The following is a 19,711-nucleotide window of genomic DNA, read 5'->3' as shown; positions in this document are numbered from 1 at the left end:
ATCCCTTGTGGGAAGGTGAAGTATAAGGCATGGATCAAAAGGAGCACATATATTGGCTATCAACTTCCCATCCGAATATACTGAGGCGTGATTGCACCAAACCCCCAGAAATCTTAAATTAGCAGCCCAGGTGTATACTCGAAAGTCCGGTAGTCCATACCCGCCTAGTGATTTTGGGGTACATAAAGTGTCCAGCGAAAGCCTTGCCCGCTTCCCTCGCCACAGGAAATTAGTAATAGCTATGGATGTGAATCATTTTTTAACGATTTAAAATATCGTCTGATAATTTTAAAATCATCATTAATCGGTAAGGGACTCGATACAATAGGAATTCCACCGATTTATCGTGAAAAATCGGGTTTTTTTTGTTAGTGCGCACTAACAGGAGTTAGTGCGCACTAGGAGAAAATGATACAATTTGACACTTTTCAGGTCAAGTTAAGGTCAGTTAAGTCAGTTAGGAATGAATATGTATTCCTATTGGCTGGCTGCCCTCTTATTTATTGATGTTACCAAGGTTCCCACTGAGGTGATGGTTTAATATATGGGGGATGGGTGGAAACGGTTGGTAGCTGGACAAAAAAAGTAATGTGATCACTGATCAGTCAATGTGACTAGAACTTGTGCCGTATCCCTGATACAGGGAGTGTTTTGATCTTCCTGCACATAGTGCCCTATCCCGGTTACCGGGGGTGTAGTGATCTTCCTGCACGCAGTGCCCTATCCCTGATACTGGGAGTGTTGTGATCTTCCTGCATGCAGTGCCCTATCCCTGATACCAGGGGTGTTGTGATCTTCCTGCACGCAGTGCCCTATCCCTGATACCGGGAGTATTGTGATCTTCCTGCACGCAGTGCCCTATCCCTGATACCGGGAGTGTTGTGATCTTCCTGCACGCAGTGCCCTATCCCTGATACCGGGAGTGTTGTGATCTTCCTGCATGCAGTGCCCTATCCCTGATATCGGGAGTGTTGTGATCTTCCTGCACGCAGTGCCCTATCCCTGATACCGGGAGTGTTGTGATCTTCCTGCACACAGCGCCCTATCCCTGATACCAGGAGTGTTATGATCTTCCTGCATGCAGTGCCCTATCCCTGATACTGGGCGTGTTGTGATCTTCCTGCACTCAGTGCCCTATCCCTGATCCCTGATACCGGGAGTGTTGTGATCCTTCTGCATGCAGTGCCCTATCCCTGATACCGGGCGTGTTGTGATCTTCCTGCACGCAGTGCCCTATCCCTGATACCGGGAGTGTTGTGATATTCCTGCACACAGTGCCCTATCCCTGATACCGGGAGTGTTGTGATCTTCCTCTCTGCACTGCCCTGTGCAGGATCTCGAAAGCTGTGATCTACCTTGCAATGCCCTATCCCTGATACCGGGAGTGTTGTGATCCTCCTGCATGCAGTGCCCTATCCCTGATACCGGGAGTGTTGTGATCTTCCTGCACGCAGTGCCCTATCCCTGATACCGGGAGTGTTGTGATCTTCCTGCACGCAATGCCCTATCCCTGATACCGGGGGTGTTGTGATCTTCCTGCACGCAGTGCCCTATCCCTGATACTGGGATGTGTGCAGGAAGATCACAACACCCCCGGTAACTGGGATAGGGCACTGTGTGCAGGAAGATCACAACACTCCCGGTATCAGGGATAGGGCACTGCGTGCAGGAAGATCACAACACCCCCAGTATCAGGGATAGGGCACTGCGTGCAGGAAGATCACAACACCCCCGGTAACCGGGATAGGGCACTGTGTGCAGGAAGATCACAACACTCCCGGTATCAGGGATAGGGCACAAGTTCTAGTCTCATTGACTGATCACATTACTTTTTTTGTCATGCTACCAACCGTTTCCATTTCCCATCCCCCATATATTAAACCATCATGTCAGTGGAAACCTTGGTAACATGAATAAATAAGAGGGCAGCCAAAAGGAATACATATTCATTCCTAAACTGACCTTAACTGACCTGAAAAGTGTCAAATTGTATCATTTTCTGTTAGTGCGCACTAACTGAAAAACTGATTTTTTTACAAAAAAAACCCATGACGATCAGATTTCCCCCCCCCCCCCCCCCCCAGCCAAAATCGATCTTTAAAACGATTGGGCACATGATTCACATCCCTAGTAATAGCCTTCTGTAAAGCCAGCTTATCCTTAGCTTTCCAGAAAGATGGCACCATTAGAAAAAAATATATGGGCTTGGGAGCGGTCACCATTTTGATCACTGCTATGCGTCCCTGTAAGGAAAGTGTGAGGGACTGCCAACTCTGGAGTTGATGTCTAACTTTTTCTACCAGCGGGGGAACATTTAAGCCATACCATTTAGCAGGGCATCGATGAATTTTGATCCCCAAATACTTAAGGGAGTCGGTTGCCCAACAGACTGGAAAGTCCGGCCAGGAGCCCTCCAAGGTACCTAATAGGTCCAATGCTTCAGTTTTATCTAAATTAAGTTTAAAGCCAGATATCTGCTGATATTGGTGAAAGATGTGGATAGCCGCTGGAAGCGACGTCCTAGCCTCTGTGAGCAACAGCAGAATGTCGTCAGCAAACAATAAAGTCAGGAATTTTTGTGTTCCCACCAATATGCCCCTCACTGTGGGAGTCTGCCAAAGCTTATGTACCAGGGGTTCCACCGTTAGAATAAATAATAGAGGAGATAAAGGACACCCTTGTCTCGTGCCACGAGCCAATGAGAATTCCCCAGAGAGCAGACCATTAACCATAATGCGAGCAGTGGGGTTTGAATACAGTAAGGTTATGTATTTGTATATCTGTCACACGAATTTCATTCTACTCAGCACTGCCTTGAGAAAAGGCCACGCCACCCTATCAAATGCCTTTTCCGCATCGCAGGAGACCAATAATGGTTGGGGTAATTTTTTTATGTAACACTCTTCTATAGCTGTTAATACCTTATGGATATTGACGGTAGATCTGCGACCACTTACTAAGCCTACCTGACCCGGGCCCACTAATTCTGGCATAATAGTTTTTAACCTATTGGCCAAAATGTTTGCATATAATTTAATATCCAGGTTTAAAAGCGAGATCAGGCGATAGGAAGAAGGTAAAGTATGGTCTCTACCCGGTTTAGGTAATACCACTATTGTTGCCGCTCGCATAGTTGCTGGCATGGCCCCATCCCCTGCAATGTGTTCAAAAAGTGACGCCAAGACTGGCACAATCTCAGAGCCAAGAGATTTGTAAAAGATAGCAGTTAGTCCATCAGGCCCTGGAGTCTTATTGTCTGTGAAGGAATGAACAACTTCCTGCACCACTTCTTCTTTTATAACCTGATTGAGAGAAGTGATTTGGGATTGAGAAAGCTGAGGCAGAGACAATGTGTCCAAACATTTCTCTATATCTACCCCCTGAATTTGTTCCTCTGAATAAAGCTGCTGGTAGTATTCCAGAAAAACTTGAGCGATATCTTTGGGACTTGTTTTTAAATGACCACTGGGGGACCTGATGTTTGGAATAAATTTAGAAGATTCCTGTGCCTTTAAAAGATTGGCAAGAATCTTTCCAGCTTTGTTCCCATGGTGAAAGAATGTAAACTGGCGAAACCTTAAAGAGCGGGATGCTCTATCATGTAACAATGCGTTCAAAGCTGTTTGTTTCGCCTTAAATTGGGAGATGGCCTCGGCGTCACCATTATAGACTGACCACTATCCATATCATGGATTTCTCAAGAGCAAGTATATCTGCGTCTAACTTTTTCTTTTTGTATTTAACATAGCTGATGATATCCCCTCTTAAAACGGCCTTGGCCGTCTCCCAAAACAGTACCGGTTGGTGTTGATGAATGGAGTTGTAAGTTTGAAACTCTTTCCACTTAGAGCGGAGATATTCAGGAAAATCGGGATCTCGCTGCAAGTGGCCTGGTAATCGCCACTGGGCAGGCGGTTGCTTCGCGCCATAAATCATGTCACCTGTAAACGGGCAATGGTCAGAGTTACCAGATTGTGAATGGAAGACTTATTAAATCTAGAAAAAAGAGACTCAGATATCAATAAATAATCTATTCGTGTGTGGGTAGGATGGGCTTTAGCAAGATGGGTATATTCTATTTCCCCCGGGTGTAGGGTTCTCCAGAGGTCCAAAAGTTTCAAATGTCTGCATAGGTATAGGGGTCCCTTATTCTGGCTAATGTGTTGATGTGGATGAGGGGGGCATCTATCCAAGATTGGATCTATCACAAAATTTAAATCCCCTCCCAGAATAATAGGGAAGTCCCCAAGTATAGTCAGTTCTGCAGTTAATTTTACAAAAAAGGCGTGGTCGTAACTACTGGGGCATATACTGATGTTAATATGATTTGGAGTCCCAACAGGTTCCCCAAAACCATTACATACCGACCTGCGGGATCTACAATTGTTTTACTGGCTTGGAATGGTACGTCTTTGTGTATTAAAATAGCAACTCCCCTACTTTTGAACGTACCTTCAGCTTGAAATATTTGAGATAGCCCTTGTCTCTTTAACTTCAAGGCTTCTCACTCCAATAAGTGCGTTTCTTGCAAGAAGATAATTTTGGCCTGCAGTCTCTTAAGTCTAGTCAGTACTTTTTCGCATTTCACAGGAGTGCCTAAGCCCGCGACATTCCACGTCGCATAGGTAAAAGAAGGCATCATATAGATTTGACAGGGATCTGTCTCATTGTGTACCAAAGTGTGGAGAGCCCCATCCACCCAAAGCGCTCCCCATTCGCACCATATGAAGTAATGAACAGCAAAAATGTCCCCAGATATCTTAACAACCAATTACTCTTAACTATATTCAGCAACCGTTCACACATACTATCACATACACACCAAACCCTTTGCCCCCCCCATTTCCCCCCCTTCCCCGCAACCGCCCATAACAGTGTAGCAAGGAACCCCCCATCATTCCTTTGAAAACTTTCCCCTCTATTAGGGGCATGGATCACTGCGGTAGGAGATGCGCTCGTCCCCCACCAACCCCATTGCAAAACTTAGGTAGGATCGCATAACAGTGACATATATAAAAAGGAAAATAGGTGCAAACCAGAGCATGGAAACCCATAAAGTCACTGAGCTATATAGTCTTCAAAAAGGTAAACCTTCTCCGTAAATGCCTTCAGCCTAACGAGAAAAAAAAAAGAAAAAACCTTGTCTTCAGGTAGGTGTTGCAGTGCTCTCTCGTGGGAGACTGTCTAAAAATTTCTTAGCTCCTGAGGGCTGTTAAAAAATGCGTGACCCCCTGGGAAGTAATCCGCAACTTTGTGGGGTACATCAGAGCAAAGCGAATACCCCGGGACACCAATTCCGAACATAGCGGTGAGAATTCCTTACATTGAAGCGAAACACGTGATGAGAAATCTTGGAAAATTAGCACTTTTTTATTTTCAAATTGGATGCCCCTATTTTGTCGGTAGAATTGTAAGATTATGCATCTTATCTCCATAGTTCAAAAAAAGAGCAATAATAACTCTGGGCCGCTGAATGTCTGACCCCTCCATTCTCCGGCCTATCTTGTGGGCATGCTCAATTAGACTGTGCACTCCCACCAGCGAAGGAATGTGAGCCTTTAACCATGTACTCAATGTCTGAGTTAAATCTTGTTCCGCCAACGATTCTGCCATTCCCACAAATCTTAAGTTGTTTCGGCGGCTGCGATTTTCCAAATCTTCTAATTTTTCGTCGCGTGCCTCTACCGCTTTCTCCAGGGCCTCCATTTTCTTTTCCAACGTGCCCACATCGTCTTCCAGGAGTGCTATGCGTCCTTCAGACTTTTCAATTCTACTGTCCATTTCACTGAGCGCCGATCGAACCTCCGCAATCTGTTCTGAAATTTGATGCAGTCTATTATCTAAAGCATTAAGAACTGCATGGGAGAATTTTTCTTCCAAGGAGTCTTCCGCACTGGGTTGCGGAGAGGCAGGCATGGCAGCCATTTTGGGCTCCGATCCTTTCGGCTTCTCTCTGTCTTTCCGGACAATTCTGGAAGCCATAGGCGAATTGAGTATTTTTTTTGATGCAGCGAATCGTGTAGGGTTCAATTTCCACTTGAGGGACAGGTCAGCAGAGCCGTCGAAATCTGGTAAGGTGTCTTTATTCAGCTGTGTGAGGCTGCTGGGGGATGGAGCCCGATATGCACACAGCCTATCGAGCCCACCACATCACGTGATCTCTCTATATTCTATGTTTAAGGAAAAGCTGATGATAGCATTCCAACGAGGGAGCAATATAAAAGATCAGGTAGTGCGGTCGTTCTATAAAGGAAATGTTATGAGGGTTGACAAGCAGGTGGGTCATTATCTGTGTAATTCATGTTCGATGTGTGCACAAGGACATTCAAATAGCAATTTACCCCTGCAAAAATTACGGGGTTATAGACCAAAAGTGAGGACGACGTGTCTATCAAGTAAATTTGTGTATGTGGTGTGGTGTTCTTGTGAATTGTTGTACATAGGAAAGACAATGAGGAAACTTAAAACTCGCTTGATTGAACATAAAAGTGCCCTGAAATGTAAAAAGGTGGAGGCACCATTGATGCAGCACTGTTTGGATAAGGGGCATAATTTTGAAGATCTGCGTTGTACAGTTTTGGAAGTATTGTATTGTGATGTGAGGGGTGGGAATATGAATGTGAGGTTACTACAGAAGGAACAGCGTTGGATCTTTAAATTGAGTACGGTACATCCTGCAGGGTCAATAAGGAAGTGGGTTGGTCGGTATTCATGTAGAGCAAAGGGGGTAGTTCTGATTGGATGGAAAGGGAACGGGGATTTGTCTATAAAATTATACTTCCGGTTTTGGGCGTACAAGCGTTGATCGCCATTAGTGAGAGCTGCGATGTGGAGCCGTGTTGGGCTGTAAGAGAGGGTAAGTCCAACTGTGGGAGTAAAAAGTTTTGTAAATAAGAAAAAGAAAAATAGATTGAATATGTTATTAGTTTGAGCTATGTTCTTTCATTTTAGAGTAAGTTGTGTCCCCTGAAGAAAGCATAAGAATTTGCCGAAACATTGTCAATGTCGGGTTTAGACAAGGGAAAATACTGCAGCGGGCAGTAAAAGAGTTCAAGCAAAAGAGAGTTTTGAAGCAAACGTAGAGTTATTGAAAAGATAAGTATAAAACTTTTGAAGAATGATTAAAAGAAATATGTTTTTAGGAGTAATAAGTGAATAAAATAGAGTAAAAAAGTGATATATGGGAAGAAATAAATGACGTAAAATCTAGTGCTCATTAGAGATGTGAATCGTTTTCCATATCGTCTTAACGATAGAAATCGTGTGGCAGGGCAAGAAAATCATTAAAAATCGTTTTTTCCGATTAGTGCGCACTAACTCGAGTTAGTGCGCACTAACGGGGAGTTAGTGCGCACTAACTGAAAATGATACAATTTGATACTTTTCAGGTCAGTTAAGGTCAGTTTAGGAATGAATATGTATTCCTATTGGCTGCCCTCTTATTTATTCATGTTACCAAGCTTCCCACTGACAGTATATGGGGGATGGGAAATGGAAACAGTTGGTAGCTTGACAAAACAAATAATGTGATCAGTCAATGTGACTAGAACTTGTGCCCTAACCCTGATACCAGGGGTATTGTGATCTTCCTGCACACAGTGCCCTAACCCTGGCACCAGGGGTGTTGTGATCTTCCTGCACACAGTGCCCTATCCCTATTAATACCAGGAGTGTTGTGATCTTCCTGCACACAGTGCCCTATCCCTATTAATACCAGGAGTGTTGTGATCTTCCTGCACACAGTGCCCTAACCCTGGCACCAGGGGTGTTGTGATCTTCCTGCACACAGTGCCCTATCCCTATTAATACCAGGAGTGTTGTGATCTTCCTGCACACAGTGCCCTAACCCTGGCACCAGGGGTGTTGTGATCTTCCTGCACACAGTGCCCTATCCCTATTAATACCAGGAGTGTTGTGATCTTCCTGCACACAGTGCCCTATCCCTAATACCAGGGGTGTTGTGATCTTCCTGCACACAGTGCCCTATTCCTGATACCGGGGGTGTTGGGATCTTCTTGCACACATCCCGGTATCAGGGATAGGGCACTGCATGCAGGAAGATCACAACACTCCTGGTATCAGGAATAGGGCACTGTGTGCAGGAAGATCACAACACCCCTGGTATTAGGGATAGGGCACTGCGTGCAGGAAGATCACAACACTCCTGGTATTAATAGGGATAGGGCACTGCATACAGGAAGATCACAACACCCCTGGTATCAGGGATAGGGCACTGTGTGCAGGAAGATCACAATACCCCGGATGAGTGAGGGTCAGGCAGCTCCCCCCTGTCTGGGAAGCTAGCCTCTCACTAGTAATGCAGGGAGGGAGCTGTCTCAGACTTCACCATCCTCCCCCCCCCCTCACCCACATACCATTCACTAGCTGGGACATGGGGGAAGTCAGGAGTGAGGGTCAGGGCAGCTCCCCCCTGTCTGTGAAGCCAGCCTCTCACTAGTAATGCAGGGAGGGAGCTGTCTCAGACTTCACCATCCTCCCCCCCCCCTCACCCACACACCATTCACTAGCTGGGACATGGGGGGAAGTCAGGAGTGAGGGTCAGGCAGCTCCCCCCTGTCTGTGAAGCCAGCCTCTCACTTGTAATGCAGGGAGGGAGCTGTCTCAGACTTCACCATCCTCCCCCCCCTCACCCACACACCATTCACTAGCTGGGACATGGGGGAAGTCAGGAGTGAGGGTCAGGCAGCTCCCCCCTGTCTGTGAAGCCAGCCTCTCACTAGTAATGCAGGGAGGGAGCTGTCTCAGACTTCACCATCCTCCCCCCCCCTCACCCACACACCATTCACTAGCTGGGACATGGGGGAAGTCAGGAGTGAGGGTCAGGTAGCTCCCCCCTGTCTGTGAAGCCAGCCTCTCACTAGTAATGCAGGGAGGGAGCTGTCTCAGACTTCACCATCCTCCCCCCCCCCTCACCCACACACCATTCACTAGCTGGGACATGGGGGAAGTCAGGAGTGAGGGTCAGGCAGCTCCCCCCCTGTCTGTGAAGCCAGCCTCTCACTAGTAATGCAGGGAGGGAGCTGTCTCAGACTGGTATCAGGGATAGGGCACTGAGTGCAGGAAGATCACAACACCCCTGGTATCAGGAATAGGGCACAGGTTCTAGTCATATTGACTGATCACATTACTTTTTTTGTCAACTACCAACAGTTTTCATTTCCCATCCCCCCCAACCATCACCTCAGTTGGAAGCTTGGTAACATCAATAGATAAGAGGGCAGCCAGCCAATAGGAATACATATTCATTCCTAACTGACCTTTACTGACCTGGATAGTGTCAATAATTTGTATCATTTTCTGTTAGTGTTCCTGAGTTTCCATTTCCATTTCCCATCCCCCCCAACCATCACCTCAGTGGGAACCTGGTTAACATCAATAGATAAGAGGGCAGCCAGCCAATAGGAACACATATTCATTCCTAACTGACCTTTACTGACCTGGAAAGTGTCAATTTGTATCATTTTCAGTTAGTGCGCACTAACTCGAGTTAGTGCGCACTAACTCCCGTTAGTGAGCACTAACACGATTTAATGATTTTTAACGATAAATCGTTAGAATTTCTATTGTATCGTGTTCTATAACGATTTAAGACGATATTAAAATTATCGGACGATAATTTTAATCGTTAAAAAACGATTCGCATCCCTAGTGCTCATATATGATACTGGTTGAAGCCCATTGCGGGCAAAAGCCTGGAGATTGTATTGAAAGAGCGCTGCTATCTCTGACACTACTTCCCTATATTATTTAAAAATAATTAATGGTCATCATGAGCGGGGGGGAGGGGGAAGGGGGGTGTTTTTTGATATATGATATGTGAGGTAATTAAGCCACATTGTGTTTGTAGTAAACTTAATAATATGCCAACTTAAAAAGAAAGGTCTTAATTTCTTATCTAAAATTCTTAAGTGAGTCACTTTGTCTGAGGTCAATGGGAAGTGAATTCCAAAATATTGGTCCAGCAACCGAGAAAGCATTCTCTTGGGGAGTATGGAATCGAGCGAGATGGGGAGATAGAATATCCAATGGCCCCCTTTGGGACAGTAGAGCTTTGACCCTGTTCCTCATCTGGATCGTGATGGTCCAGAGGAATATTTGCCCCCTGAGGTAACTCCACCAGAAGGCTCCCTGCCATCTGACTTTCCCGACGGCTCGTGTCCATGGAGTGGATGGTCTGACTTAGAACTCGCCAAACCCTGGTCGACCCACATGGTCACATCTTTTGGACCGCTTCCTAGGACCCTTATGCTGTGGACTCCTGCTCCTGGAAAATCTGTGTCCCCTGGCCTTCCTGGCAAAATACACTTGTGAAGAAGCAGCTTGAAGTCGGGAGAAAAAGCAGCAGTATTCTCAGAATCCTGAATACAAACAGAGGTACCTGGGACCCCCAGGCCTTTGCAGGTCTTTTGTCAACTGGGGAGAGCGGTGGGGAAAGGGCTCCCCCTTCTCTGCCTTTTCAGCAGCTTCAGCGAAGAAAAGTCAAGATGGCTGCCACTCCCGCTAAAAACAGGAAGATGCCATCACCTGCATTGGCAACCCTCGTGGACCCCACAAGTGCCTGATGTCTTTCCACAGGTCTCTATGCCATCCCCGAGCTGCCTTCTGCCCCAGAGCGGCTTCGGGAACAGCTTCCACTTTGAGAGAGACGCACGTGCACCTCTCTACAGGCTGCACAGTAACTGCCACGCGGCATAGCCCCTGGCAGTCTGCTGCTGTGCAAAAACGTCCTCCGCTGCAATATTTATTTATATATTTATTTAAAGTATTTTCTATACCGTCGCTAAGTTATATACCATCGCAATGGTTTACATGTAGGCACATAAGTAATGTTGGAGTAAGCGTACTATAGTACATTCTAACAGATGCCATTAAGTTTCTGTTACATTAAATCATCAAAATACGCATAAATGTTTAGTGATGTAGGTTCTGGTCAGGTGTACCTGGAAGGTACTTTTACAGGTCAAAAAAAATCACATTTACTGTGTTTTATTATTATGTTCGTTGTGTGCTAAATTTGATAAAATAAGAAATAAGAAAATATGAAATATGAAGAGGAACAGATCCCCCACGAAGCCACCTGCAACTGCCCCCGCCACACTGCTAATGAGCCCCAATCGAAAAAGAAAGGGAAACACTTTATACTTTTTCTTTTTAAATCAAATTTTAAAAGATAAACAAAGACTTCCCTGAACCAGGGCTGCAACACTGGTTGTCCTCTTGGTGGAGGTGGTTGGGGGGAGGAAACCGGCACCACCTGTTATCCCCCCACTTGGCGACGAAAGGACCAAAGCAAAGAAGGGGCTTCCAATCCGTTGCTCATCCAAACCTCAACCAGAAGAGATGAACCCACCAAGATCTATCAACCTTCTGGGAGCACCTCTTCCAGTTTAAAACTGTCATTTTCTTTTTAAACTACTCAGTCTGCAGGTTTTGCAGCACCACCATCTGCTGGAGACAGAGAAATACTGGCGGACTGCAGGTGGCACACCTGGTTATATGCCAGTGTCTGCGAAACTTTGTCTCCATCTGCTGGAAGGGGGGTAAAACCCAGGAGTCTGGACTGATCTGGGTATGTATAGGGAACTTTTGAAATTTTAAAGAGGGTTGAAAACATGCCTGATGAGCAGCAGTATGTGCATGGAAGGGGTTATAATAGGTTGAGCAGTAGCAATAAATAAAATATTTTGAAGAGGCTAAGCTGGGTTGTTAAATGAGATACACAGCAGATACTCTCAACATTTTAATTATTTTAAGTATTTTAATTATGTTTGCAGATTTTTGTTTTAGTTTTATTTTAGCTGATGGCATTATGATATTGATTGTACATTACTTTGAGTGATTCTTAATCGGGAAGAGTGATTCCTAAATGTCTTTAAATAAATAAATAGATAAAATAAATATTGGAGTTGGAGGGAGGAGAGAGAGGCACATCTGAGACTAAAAAAGGAATGACTAGAGTACACAGGCTGGCCTGGGACTATGGAAGGAGTTTGGGGGAAAAGACAGACACATGACTAAGGCCAAGGTAGGAGAGACAAGGGGTTGACTTAGAGCCATGTACTTAATATTGCTTTTTTATTTACTGTTTTTCAGGCTGTGGATAAGGAGGCATTCCTATGTATTATTGATCAGGCACATTACATCGATGTGGTCTCGTGGAATTTTTTGTCAGAGCTGTTTGTCACAGTGCCAGTGTTTCTGATCATGGCATTGTGCCCTTTTTCCATTTCATATCCCATGTGCTCATCAGCCATGAAGATGATGAAGAGTGAGAAGACTTTCTATGTCCGTCTGAATGAGCTGAAACCCTCCATGATATCACAGCTGGCCTGCCAGACGCTGGGAGTCCTCAGCATCCCCAGTGAATTAGAGATGTAAGTCTCATACATTCATACAAGTGTCACACACCGATGTGCACATTTGTGTAAAGGCATGCATGGAAGCCAAACATGCAGTCATACGCACAAATGCACAGCAAATTTATATTACATTAGCCAGTTCCTGAACATACCTAGATCAGTCCAGACCAGAGGGTTATTCATCCCTTCCAGCAGATGGATTCAGAGAACAAAACTTTGAGGCACTGCTTCTTAACTGAGAGTGCCACCTGCAGGACTCAGTATTTCTCTGACTCGAGCAGATTGTAGAGCTGCACCTGCAGGCTGTTAGTTAGTTAAGCAAGAAAAAAAAAGGACATTTTTTTTGTTTTACAGTAGTTTTAGGTTCCAGATCACGGATGCTCCCTGAGGTGCTAGGCACCTTCGTGAGATATCCCTCAGGTGGAGCCGGGCCATCGGGGGTGTTGGATACCCCTGCCTGAATTTTCCTGTAGTGTCCTGGCTCCCTTGACCCTCTGAGGCACCCTCTCGGCCTTCTTCCTCTGGACAGGGAAGTACCCACTTAATAAAGTTTCTTTAAGTTCCTTGTTTAAAAACAAAACAAAAACAATAGCGTACAAGAAGCAGAAGAGCAGAGCTTAGCAGGAACTTCGGCAGGGAGGGCCTAGTCAGTGGGAGCTGTTGGCCAGGGCAGAGAGGTGCAGGACTGAGCGGCAGTCGACTACCTGTTAATCCGGGGCTCCGGGGATTTGCGGTTGATTGTGATGCTAGTGCCGGGAGGGAACCGCATGCCTTGTTCCTTGTTTTCCTGTATGTACCCGGATCAGTCCAGACAGCTGGGTTTTGCCTCCCTTCCAGCAGATGGAGACAGAGAAAAACTTTGCCAGTGCCCTCTCATAACCTGGTGTGCCATCTGCTCCTCAGTATTTCTTTGTCTTCAGTAGATGGAGGTGGTGCAAAACCTGCGGTTCTGATCCCAAGTGTGAACATCAGTAAAAAAAAAAAAAATAAAAAGCAAAAGACAAGGATTTCAAACAAACCTCCCAGGGAGTAGTTAGTGGATGAGCAGGGGTTGGGAACCCCAAATTTGGCTCCTAGCTTGTGGCCAGTGGAGTGATAGCTGGTGGTCCAGCTTCCTCCTCCTTCCTCTTCAGCTGTTTGCAGCCTCTGCCAGCTCTTCAGGGAAGTATCCTTTTAATTTCTTTTTCTTTCCTTTCTCTTTAAGGGAAAAAAAAAAGGACTTAACTTTTTTTTTTTTTTTTTTTTGCTGAGGGGAAACCAACGGCAGGGCTCTTCCCTGTATGTACCCGGATCAGTCCAGACTCCTGGGTTTTGTCCCCGCACCAGCAGGTGGAGACAGAGAAAGATTGACAAGCTCTGCCCTATATACACCTAGGCATTACCCACAGCCTGTCAGTGTTACTCTGTCTCCAGCAGGTGCTAGCTTTGCTTACCCACAGTCTGTATTAGTCTGAGGCAGTTAGTTAGAGGTCCCATTTTAAATTTAATATCCTCTTTTTAGAAGGTCTTGTTTGCACAAAAAAAAAAGGAAAGACTTCAACGAGGATCTCCTTGGCCTCCCAGGGAAAGTGCAGTCTCTCCTGGTTTAAGAGGTCGAGGACCTGATAGCCCTTTCTCCAGCAGCTGAGGGGTTGATACCAGGGAGCCCGGCTCACTCACCCGGCAAGACCCCTTCCTGTGCTGGGCACGTACTCCTAATTAAATTGAAAAAAAAAAAGTTCCCTTCGAATCTCCCTTCCCTCGACGGGTTTTTTCTTTCGGTGCTTGCAGTTTTCTGTTCCCAATCTCCATTTTAAAAAAAAGTTACTTTTTTCTCGGCCCGACATGTCCCGGAGGGTGGCGTGCAGGGCATGCGGCTCGGCGCGCGGTCCTTAATCTGGTGAGGATCTGTGTCCTCCTTGCATGCCTGGGGGTGAGGGCACCTCACAGATTGCCAGGGGGGTGTCATGCTGCGTGTCTCTTCGGTGCCAAGTGATTGGAGAAGAGCGGTGGTGGTCCCGCTTCACAAGAGTGGGAACAGAGAGGAGACTGGGAACTACAGACCGGTTAGCCTCACTTTGGTGGTGGGAAAAGTAATGGAGTCACTGTTGAAAGAGAGAATAGTGAACTATCTACAGTCCGGAGAATTACTGGACCTGAGGCAACATGGATTCACCAGGGGAAGATCCTGTCAGACAAATCTGATTGACTTTTTTGACTGGGTAACCAAGCAATTGGATCGAGGAAGAGCGCTCAATGTCATCTACTTAGATTTCAGCAAAGCTTTTGATACGGTTCCGCATAGGAGACTGGTGAATAAAATGAGAAGCTTAGGAGTGAGTGCCGAGTTGGTGACCTGGATTGCAAACTGGTTGACGGACAGAAGACAATGTGTGATGGTAAATGGAACTTTCTCTGAAGAGAGAGCGGTTTTAAGTGGTGTACCGCAAGGATCGGTGTTGGGACCGGTCCTGTTCAATATCTTTGTGAGCGACATTGCGGACGGGATAGAAGGTAAGATTTGTCTTTTTGCGGACGACATTAATATCTGCAACAGAGTGGACACGCCGGAAGGAGTGGAGAGAATGAGACGGGATTTAAGGAAACTGGAAGAGTGGTCGAAGATATGGCAGCTGAGATTCAATGCCAAGAAGTGCAAAGTCATGCATATGGGGAGTGGAAATCCAAATGAACTGTATTCGAACGGGGGGGGGGGGGGGGGGGGGGGGGGGGGGGGGAAAGGCTGATGTGCACGGAGCAGGAGAGAGACCTTGGGGTTATAGTGTCTAATGATATGAAGTCTGCGAAACAAGGCGATAGCAAAAGCCAGAAGAATGCTGGGCTGCATAGAGAGAGGAATATTGAGTAAGAAAAGAGAAGTGATTATCCCCTTGTACAGGTCCTTGGTGAAGCCTCACCTGGAGTACTGTGTTCAGTTCTGGAGACCGTATCTACAAAGAGACAGAGACAAGATTGAAGCGGTACAGAGAAGGGCAACCAGAAAGGTGGAGGGTCTTCATCGGATGTCATACGAGGAGAGATTGAAGAATCTAAATATGTACACCCTGGAGGAAAGGAGGAGCAGGGGTGATATGATTCAGACTTTCAGATACTTGAAAAACTTTAACGATCCAAAGACAATGACAAACCTTTTCCGTCGGAAAAAAACCAGCAGAACCAGAGGTCACGAGCTGAGGCTCCAAGGAGGAAGACTAAAAACCAATGTCAGGAAGTATTTCTTCACGGAGAGAGTGGTGGATGCCTGGAATGCCCTTCCGGAGGAAGTGGTGAAGTCCAAAACTGTGAAGCACTTCAAAGGGGCGTGGGATAATCACTGTGGATCCATCAGGTCTAGAGGATGCGTATAAAGAGCAGGCAGCAAAACACTGCACGGAGTGGCAGTAGCCACAGAGGCATTCACGGAGTGGGATGCCAGTGGCCAGTGGTTGGTGTTCCACCTTCTCGGAGTGGAAGGATGGAGGGCTGCCATCTCCCAATTAAAAAAAGAAAAAAAAAACAAAACAAAAAAACCAAAAAACAGGGATGGGTTCATGGGCTATAGGTATTACCAATTATTAGGCTTATTCAATTACCAATTATTAGGCTTTTCAATATTTGATGATAGTTAATGTGACTTTCAAGGCATACTTCACTTTCAATGCATATCCAGCATAGCTCCCTTCTTCAACGGCAGGGGAGAAGAAAAACTAATACTTCACGCATATCTCTGCTTCAACGGCAGAGAGCTATGCTGCCACTTACCCAACTAATCAAACTTAACATTTCACTTGGAAGCAGCTCCATCACTGCTCTCTACATTAATAGTGGGGGTGAAAGGGAAATAGAACCTAAGGTTACTAAGAGCCAAGAGAAACAGATAAGTATGACAAAAAAGAAGTGTGAAGCTTGCTGGGCAGACTGGATGGACCGATTGGTCTTCTTCTTCTGCCGTCATTTCTATGTTATGTTTCTATGTAAGTTACCCACACGTTTGGGGAGATGCCAGTCCTTCCCTTGGTTCCGTTCCTGCTGAGCGCGGGAACGGGCGCCATTTTGGATGGTTTCAGCACGGCAGGGCCGGCCGCGTCAGGTGTTAATTTTTTACCTCATCAGCGTTTGCGAGGGGTCTGCGAGGGGTCTGCGAGGGGAGAGGCCCCTGCAGATAGGGGGGATTCCCCTTCCTCATCCTTCTCAAATTCGGACTATATTTGTTTTTTACACAAGGCCTTTCAAGCTAAGAAAGCCGCAAAGAGATGCGGCAGGGACAGGAGTTTCTCACCTTTACCCTCAAAATCCTGGAAGCGGGCCCGAAGCCGCTCGGAGAAGGATGCCCCCAAGGATAAGTGCCCTTTAAGGTCCCAGGCGCCGCAGGACAATTCTAGTTCCTTCTCTGATGCTTCTTTGGATTCAGAGGATCAGGGCCTGGCCACCCCTCCTCCGAGGGGGGTAGAGGGTGAGGGGGATCTGCAGCAGAGTGCTGCATGAGATACACATGGCATGGACGGAGATGACCCTAAGGTAGTCCGGTTATTCAAAAGGGATGAGCTTACCCCTCTTATCCCGGCTATTTTGAAGGAGTTAGGCATTGAGCCGACACAGGATCCAGTGATCTTAGAGTCTATGGATCCGGTTTTATTGGGTCTGAGGGGCCCGCCTACTACCTTTCCTTTCCATTTTTCGGCGACGGATTTGCTGTACCGGGAATGGGATACACCGGATATGGGCCTTAAAGTTACGAAGGCCATGGATAAGCTCTATCCTCTACCTGAGGAGGCTCTAGAGCTTCTGTGAGTCCTGAAGATCGATGCCGCTGTCGCGGTTACAAAGAAGATGACTATTCCGGTCACAGGCGGTACAGCTCGCAAGGATTGGCAAGACTGAAAACTTGAGCTGCAGCTGAAGAAAATTTTTGAAGTCTCTGCACTGGGGGTCTGAGCAGCCATGTGTAGTAATTTTGGTTTGAGAGCACGCCTGCACTGGGTTCAGCAACCTCTGGCCAACAAGTCTCTCTCCGAGGAGGAAGCTCGGCAAGCTGGGCGCCTGGAAGTGGTGATAGCGTACAGTGTAGATGCGCTGTATGATCTTCTGCGAACTTCTGCTCGGTCCATGGTCTCAGCAGTTTCGGCTAGATGCTTATTGTGGCTACAGCACTGGGTGGCAGATGTGTCTTCCAAATCTAGGTTGGGCTCTCTTCCTTTTAAGGGAAAGTTGCTGTTCGGCAAGGGAGCTTGAAGACTTGGTTCAATCCTTGAGAGAGAATAAGGTCCATCGCCTTCCCGAAGATAGGCCTAAGCCGAGGTCTTCATTTTCCTCAAGATCTTGTTATCGGGGTGGTCAGAGGATTCGTCCGCCCTGAGCGTCCACTTCATCTTTCCATCAGTCTACAGGCAGACAACAGTCGTGGTCTCAGTCCTTTCGAGGGCACCGTTTTGGTAGACCCGGTACCTCCCCGTCTGCTCCAGGAGGCAAAACTTCACAATGGTGGACAGCCAGTTCATTCCTCTGTGCCAGTGGCAGGGGGGCAGACTGTCTCTATTTTATGAGGAATGGGCCAAGATCATGTCGGACCAGTGGGTCCTCTCTGTGATAAGAGACGGCTATGCTTTAGATTTTACACGCCAACCGCACCAACAGTTTCTGGTCTCTCCTTGCGGCTAAGCTGCGTAACGCCAGGCTGTATAAGCTGACGGGTGCAACGTCTTCTCAACCTGGGAGCCATTGTTCCAGTTCCTCCCTCGGAACGGCGCACATGCCGATATTCCATCTACTTCGTGGTACCAAAGAAGGAGGGGGTCCTCCCCATCCATTCTAGATTTAAAAAGAGTAAACAGATGTCTGCGCATTCCTAGGTTCCGTATGGAAACGCTCCGGTCTGTGATCACGGCAGTACATCCCGGGGATTCCTGGCGTCTCTGGATCTCACGGAGGCGTTCCTCCATGTAGGCATCAGGAAGGATCATCAGCAGTTCCTGAGATTTGCAATTTTGGGGAGACATTATCAGTTTCAGGCTCTGCCCTTCGGTCTCACTACAGCACCCAGGACCTTCACCAAGATCATGGTGGTCATGGCAGCACAGCTGCGCAGAGAGAGGTTTTTGGTACACCCCTATCTGAACGATTGGCTGATTCAAGCAAAGTCGGAAGCTCTTTGCCAGGAGATGATCCGGCGGGTGTTGCAGTTGCTGAAGGCACTTGGCTGGGTGATCAATATGCCCAAGAGTCACCTCATCCCCTCCCAATCCTTGGAGTATTTGGGAGTTTTGTTCGACACTCGGCAAGGTCGGGTCTTTCTCACAAACTACAGGATTGTAAAGTTGCAGGGACAAGTGCAGTCCTTGCTCAACAAGTCCCAGCCAATCATCTGGGATTATTTACAACTACTGGGATCTATGACTTCTATTTTGGAGTTGGTTCCCTGGGCCTTCGCTCATATGTGGCCTTTACAGTCAGCCTTGCTTTCCCGCTGGAATCCGACCTCCGAGCAGTTCCATCTGGTTCTACCATTGCCAGACTCCGCTCGCTCCAGCCTACACTGGTGGTTGATCAGGGACAATTTGACCAGAGGAGTCCCGTTGGTGGTTCCGGATTGGACAGTGGTAACCACAGATGCCAGTCTCTCAGGCTGGGGTGCAGTTTGTCTGAGGACCTCTGTGCAGGGGCAGTGGACTCCAAAAGAATCTTGATGGTCCATGAATCAGCTAGAGACCAGAGCAGTCCGCCTCATGCTACAAGCGTTCCTCCCGCTGATTGAGGGGAAGTTGGTCAGGGTGTTATCTGGCAACGTGACCACAGTGGCTTAAATCAATCGTCTGGGAGGCACCAGAAGTCATGCCGTAGCAGAAGAAGCGTGCCTGTTAGTAGACTGGACGGAGCAGCGTGGACAACGTTCAAGTGGATTTTCTGAGTTGGCATTGTCTCGACCCCGACGAGTGGGAGCTGGCGGACAAAACTTTTCAACTTCTCTGCGACAGGTGGGGTGTTCCCCATATGGATCTAATGGCAATGTACAAAAATTCCAAGGCCTCGCAATTCTTCGCTCGCCGCAGGGAAACAGGAGCGGAAGGCGTGGATGCTCTGGTTCTTCCTTGACCGACGACGGTTCTCCTGTACGTGTTCCCTCCTTGGCCTCTTATAGGCAAGGTGATCAGACGCATAGAAGGGCACACGGTGATCCTGGTAGCTCCCGAGTGGCCAGGCAGGCCATGGTGTTCTTGGATTTGCTTCATCTGGTAGTGGACAGTCCTCGTCGTTTCCATCCGATCCCGAACCTTCCCCATCAGGGTCCAGTCTGTTTCGACCAGGTCGATCGATTCTGTCTAGCAGCTTGGCTTTTGAGAGGCAGCACCTGTGGG

At 47.1% G+C, this 19,711-nt stretch overlaps 1 protein-coding gene across 1 annotated transcript in view; it reads left to right on the top strand.

Annotated features, from left to right (window-relative positions):
* Nucleotides 1–19,711, top strand: part of LOC115079136 (adenylate cyclase type 10-like) — a 621,147-nt gene that overhangs the window by 239,693 nt on the left and 361,743 nt on the right. The window contains exon 15 of the mRNA XM_029582255.1: nucleotides 12,115–12,395. Within this exon, the coding sequence (XP_029438115.1) occupies nucleotides 12,115–12,395 (281 nt within the window). The remainder of the gene's footprint in view (nucleotides 1–12,114; nucleotides 12,396–19,711) is intronic.

Source organism: Rhinatrema bivittatum, chromosome 17 (genome assembly GCF_901001135.1).
Source record: "Rhinatrema bivittatum chromosome 17, aRhiBiv1.1, whole genome shotgun sequence".
Classification (NCBI taxonomy): domain Eukaryota; kingdom Metazoa; phylum Chordata; class Amphibia; order Gymnophiona; family Rhinatrematidae; genus Rhinatrema; species Rhinatrema bivittatum.
The sequence above is the reverse complement of the archived record's forward strand: the minus strand, read 5'-3'. Positions and strand labels throughout refer to the sequence as shown.